The sequence below is a fragment of the Mchenga conophoros genome, linkage group LG18 (assembly GCF_057382185.1).
Source record: "Mchenga conophoros isolate Kocher_MC1m ecotype Shallow Benthic linkage group LG18, M_conophoros_male_GT1.1, whole genome shotgun sequence".
NCBI lineage: Eukaryota > Metazoa > Chordata > Actinopteri > Cichliformes > Cichlidae > Mchenga > Mchenga conophoros.
Window position 1 is genome coordinate 25,833,650 of NC_140543.1, and position 6,175 is coordinate 25,839,824.

At 47.4% G+C, this 6,175-nt stretch overlaps 1 protein-coding gene across 1 annotated transcript in view; it reads right to left on the reverse strand.

Annotated features, from left to right (window-relative positions):
• The window catches only part of ephb3a (eph receptor B3a), a 38,472-nt gene extending 32,876 nt beyond the window's left edge, over positions 1-5,596 (reverse strand). Inside the window, exon 1 of the mRNA XM_085253320.1 lies at positions 5,047-5,596. Within this exon, the coding sequence (XP_085109446.1) occupies positions 5,047-5,110 (64 nt within the window). The 5' untranslated portion in view covers positions 5,111-5,596. The remainder of the gene's footprint in view (positions 1-5,046) is intronic.
• Positions 5,597-6,175: the final 579 nt, after the last annotated feature.

Below are 6,175 nucleotides of genomic sequence, written 5' to 3' on the forward strand. Positions count from 1 at the left end.
AATTACTGAAACAATTATACTTTTCTTCACGGAGACTCAATGACACAACTCCCGCTGTGCACCATTTGCTCACAAGTTGTTGATAACAGCGCCGGAGAAGGGTGTGAGAGGCTAAAACAAATAGCGTGTCCTGTGTGGAGCAACAGTAGCACTTGGTGGCTTTGTTCCGGTGGAGCCCGCTGAAGACAGTGGTTACACCACAGTGTGTCCTTGGCTTTTGAGTGTCACTAACTAAAATAAGTTGCATTTGGGTGTCTAAATCGGTCGTCCATCTGTGGCTGCTGATATGAGCGATGTGTGTTATTCAGGCAAAACCACAGCGGCTTTTCTTCTTCTTCTTCTTCTTTTTCAGAGCATGGGAGATAATGGACATAGATCTATACATGCACGGGGATGGATTACTTTTCAGTGGTGGTCAATAGTGTGCCAGTGGAGATGCAAGATTACACTAGTTTTCATTCTAACTTCAGAATGAAAGACACACAGTGATTGGTGGATATAGGAAATTTTACCTGGGGGTGGGGGTTTAGGCAGGGTGGCACATTTCTCTTTAAAAAGGTATTTGAAAATCCTCTATATGTTAATGAAGCCAACAAAAAACGCTTTAAAACTACTTTTGTATCATTATCTCTTCTAAGAAAACAAAGAGACAATAAATGAGACGCAAAAAGGTTCTCCAGTATAAATACATAAATAAATAAATACAGAAAACAACTTAAATTACTGTACAGGACTAATAGAAGGCTCCACAGCAGGGGGACACTTGCCCCCCCTTGCCCCCCCTGTAGATCCGCCCCTGCACTGATCTCTTTCATACAGTTATGTTCACATCGTGGTTAAAGGGAAGCAAACAGACATCCCGATGTGGCGTTTTTATGCTAGGTAACGTTGGATGTGTGTGTAAATGATAACAGCCGCTTGATGTGCAGCGATAAACTGAGAGTTAAATCCTATAAGGCTTCACTAATAAAATGCTTGAGACTGCAAAAAGTCAGTGAAGATGAAGCACGCAAGTTTAACATAAAGCTTGAAACCGGGGTGGGTGTGCTGTGTCTCAGTTTGATCTAAAGCATGATTCATGATGATTCAGTGCAACCATGCATCACGATTTCCTGTAGGTCACCCGTGTGATCGGATCCAGCCACTAAGAGTTTATGTAATGAGTTTATGCTCCCTGATTGATCAGTCGCCATCTGTGATCCTCGGGACACGTAGCAGCATTTTAGACACTTATGGGAGCAGCTTTTCCCTTTCTGACTGGGATCCAGCTAATCTAGCCGTGTACATGTAAGACGTAACTGTGCATTAGCCGTCGCTAAACGATGGTTAATTAGGCATTCACTAATCACATAAACTCATAATGACTTGATAATTTTGAAATAATGGAGAGCAAGAGGAGTCGTGCATTAGCTGAAGAAGAACTAAAATGTTTTCCTTTACACCCTTTTTAAATTTTATATTCTGTTACAGTGGTAGATGCTCACATTAAGCACGGTCAAAGTTCAGTGAGGTGAGCATGTGCAGGAAATCCCTCTGAGCTATATGAACCAATCACTTAGATAGCTTTTTTTGGTTCTTGGCTCTGTGTGATGTCAGCAAGAAGGAATATCCCTAATATGGTTAGCACTAAAGCCCCACCCCCTTGTTATTAAACCTTCTGTATACCAGAGGCAGCCAATCAGAGGCATGCTGGCTTAAAGGACAAGGAGCTAAAGCATGTTGTTTCAGACTGAGAAAATAAGGAGCTGGACCAAGACCCAGAAAGAGGAAAATTAGGATTTTTTAAAGCTAGGAGGTACTCCAACCCAGTCCAAGAATAAAAATCAAAGTGCGGGAAATTAGCATAATAGGCCACATTTAAGTGTGGGATTTGTGCTTAAGCAGAATTTATTTAATGTACAGTACATTCAGAAATGAAAAGTAGGCTGCTAGGTTGGAATAAGCATACGAGTGGTTCTGCAATAAAGAAAAAATCATTTAATTTAAGGAGGAATAAGTGGCTGCTTCCATTTTTGTGTGTCTGCGTGTTGACAATAGAAATCCCATTTACCTGGGCATGATAATTAATAGGTAATATTTGCGAAGAGGGCAAATGCATTCTCAGTTTTCTGAGCTTTACGTGCGAAAGGGCATGAGCGACAGCGGTTAATAACTTCACTTGTCGAGCCCGAATGCACGTTCGTGTACAAGGTTGTTTTACTGATTAGCACGACTCGAGCCAGAGAGAGGAGGGACTAATCAGTGAAATCAGCGCCTGTTGTCTTTGCTTGGCTACACGCGGGCCCTCGCGGCGCACAGCCAAGTGAGCACTGGACGGCTCGCTGCTGATCCGTGGATGCAGGCCCGTCTCCAGAGTGTCTGATCCACCCCCCACACCTCCCCTTCCCTCTATCCCCTGTACCCAGAGGCAACAGGAGACAGATCCGCTCAGCCTCAGCTAACCACAGCCTCGAGCTCATGCCTCTTTAAAACAGGCTTCACCTCACACGGCGCAACAAGCAGGGGCAGCAAGGTGACCAGCTCATATCTGTAAAAGCCCCCTCTGTGAAGGCAAGGACTGCACCCAGCTGATGTGAGGGAGGGGGGGTTAAGAGGGGAGTGGGTGGACCTTTGACCTCCATGCGGAGCAGGAGGAAGACAATATGTCTACCGAGATCTTAAAGACGTGGAATCCTGTGCAGTCTGGGCTCACGTGCTGCTCGAAACAGTAAAGCTGCAGCGTGAACACGGTTTTCGTTCCTCACCGGAGTGTGTCAACGTCCTCCTCCTCCTCATCATCATCAAACCACTGACTCCCAGAAACCCGCTGAAAAAGATCCCATTTGTTCCACACCTCTTCCCCCTCCTCACCCCACCCCTTCTCCCGTTAAATTTACAATGCCTCTGAGATCCCCTAACTGCTATAACTCAAATCCAGAAATCTCTTCCCCTCCACCACCGTTACCACCACCTCTCCCATAAAACTACAGCAGCAGTGGAGTCGTTCTGCCCCCAGGGGTAAAAAAACAATGCTCTGCAGTGGGAACTTTAGAGCACCACCACCCCCGTGGCATTTGAGGCTCTTTCTTTCTCCCTTTTTTTGTATTTTTTATAATCGCCAAAATGCCACACAGCTCTGCGCTCTGGGAGCTCACACACGCTGATGTTTTATTCACTTTGTACGAGCGGCCGCATCATGAAAGAGACCCCCCCCCCTCCCCCTTGTACTACACAAGACACTGCCGACAAGCAAACACATGAAATATTAAAAGCCCAAAACATCATCATCGTCGTCGTCGCCGTGAAGATCTGTAAATGCTGCAGGTGTTAATAATAAGAACTTCACTCACAGTGCACCTCTCTCTCTCTCTCTCTCTCTACAGGCTCACAGCTGAGTGCGACGCTCAGTTTGACGCCTGATGATGAGCACCTTTTTGTGCTGCTGACCTAATTTAAACACATGCAGCTGCTTTTACAGGTCAACAAATAACGATTCTTGTTGACATTCGTGTGGGAAGTAGGGAAGGAAAAACAAATGTGAATGAGGCTCGCTTTTAATATGAAAATCCCCCCCCCCCCGTCCTCCCTTCGAGCGTTTTGCACCGCAGTCTTGCAGGGCGCGTTTGTAAAACGCTTTCTGAGCGCTCATCCATCTCGTTTACGAGTTTTTTTTAAAAAAAGAGTACAGTAAACGCCGACTGTAAATGAGAGCATTAGAACGTAAAAACGTCACAGCTGGCCCAGGCTTTTACTGCAATCTGCTGGCGCGAACCGGAGATAAGTCATCCTGATCACTTTGGCAATTAAAGCGCACACTTTCAAGTTGCCAAGGTGGATCCAACAACAACAAGAGACCCCACTGTTCAAGGCACATGTAATCCCGCCCACACCATCATCACCACGACTTCTCATTTAAACCCGAGTGATGATCTGCCCTTCATGTTTACCCTCAGAGGACAAACATTAGTTAACCCCCGTGCTTTGAGTAACACTTAGTGGTCGGGCTGAGGGGGGAAAGCGGGGCTGATCACCTTTGGCGTCAGAGCCCACTGGGACTCGGGGAGTGCTGCTGCCGCTGCATTGATTTACTTGCTGACACCAGAATTGATGAGGGATCAGGGGCTGGCCACGGTCCAGGAGAGGCAGATTGGACGGGGAGGGGAGAGAGGGAGGCGAGGCAGAGCAGAGAAATGTAGCTACAGCTCGGAGAGAAGAGCCCACGGGCGAGGGAGCAAGGGATGTGGGCGATGGTGGGCTTCTCCCCCCGGGGGAGGTGGGGCTCCGGGGTGGGCTCGCAGCGCACTTGTTAAGCCGCTGACCTTTAACTCACACTTGTCATCTGAAAACGTTTCACATGAGCGTCCCAGCGGCATTGTCCGGGGGCCAGAGATTGAGCCACACCGGGACTTGTTAAAGCAGCCCCGCTTAACAGGACCCACAGCATGTCTGCACCTCTCGCACGCATCACAGGAGGAGCCCTTTCTTTTTCTCCTCCGTGGAGTCCGTCTCTAACCTCTGTGGAGCTGTGGGGGGGAAGAAAGGTGGGGCAGGTGGGCATCCTCACCGGGCTCGTGGGTGTGACAACAAGGACAATAGCAACAGGGCAGTCCTTCAGCCGCAATGGAAACACAGGGGAGTAATCATACACACACACACACACACACACACACACACACACACACACACACACACACACACACACACACACACACACACACACGGACTGGGGCGTTCTGATGCATGTGTGCATGAATTGCAGACTGACGCTCAGCCCAGGAGCCCGCCTTATATTTACAGCCGTAATTACGGAACACACGGATGCCGTGTTGCATGTAATCTCTCCGGTGTAGACAGCGTGCATCACTGATGTGGTGTTCAAACTGACCTCAGCGTGATTCACACTGTCATGAAAAGGAGGCACAGTGTGTGTAATTGTATGTTTTTGATTTTTGTATCCCTCTGCCTGACAATAACATGGTTCGCTGTCAGTTTATAGCGCCTACAAACAGCCCATTGTTCATCCGCGGGGAGCAAAAAAGTAGTGATGAAAAATATCAAACGACCTACCTTCTACAGCCAGGACCACAGGGACAACGAGGCTGCACACCCACAGCAAGTAATCCATTGTCATAAACCAGGCTTTTGCAACATGAATAAAGGTGTGTAGACCTGGAGTGGATGGATGGATGGATGGAGACTCAACCACGGAGCACCGCAGCCGAGCTTTTTGTTCCCCTCCACATTCTCATGTCTTCAGCTGTGATGAGGGCTCTCGCCGCCCCATTCAACCCAAATCCTCAAAAGAACAAGAGGTAGCCGAGCGCGTCTGTATGTTTGCATTCACCCAGCTCCCCAGATCCTCCCCGGAGTGTAGTTGTGGATGCGGTGCTTACAGGACCGCTACGCTGCGCCCTTTTCTCAGTCTCTTTCTCTGACTTTACCGACACGGAGCCTCGGTCCAGGGGCGCATCTCTGTGCTGCTGCCCCCCGCGGGAGAAGAGGGTGGAAGCCCGGAGTGTGAAGCGCTCTCTGCCCGCAGAGGAATCTGTGAAGTCCGCTCTGACCAACTCCGTGCGGCTGTTGCTCCTCTGCGAGAGATGTGCGTCGGAATGGCAACACAGGGGCACAGACACACACACAGAGGGGGGCTGGGAGCTCGAGGTGGCGTCAAGGCAGACTCCGTGAACCCTCAGCTTCTGGTAGGCACTTTCAAAACAAGAGCATGTCTTTAAAGACAACTGGATAGACATAAAAATCGATGAATCGATAAATAGATAGATAGATACCTTATTAATCCCAAAGCAGCAGCAGGATAAATAATTAAAATACTACACTCTACAATAAATAATAAATGAATAGCACAAAATAAATTATTATTTTTGTTTTTGTTATTATTGTCAAAGAAGCAGCAAAAGCTGTGATGTGGTGTGTTATTACTAATAGAAATTCTTGAATTTGTAGTTTATTTTATATCATGTAGTTACAACAACCTGTGTTCACAAAACTTTATTTATTTAAGCCACTTCTATTCCTCCGTGGTCTAGTACTTATTACAGTTTCCTTATATATCACTGTCACCGGTTCAAGACTGAAAGGAGGGATGAACCCGACCTCAGTGGACACAGTACTCCCAGTAATGCTTGGGTAAGTGGGAGGGGTTGTATCTAATGTAAAATTTATGTTAAATTAAATATGC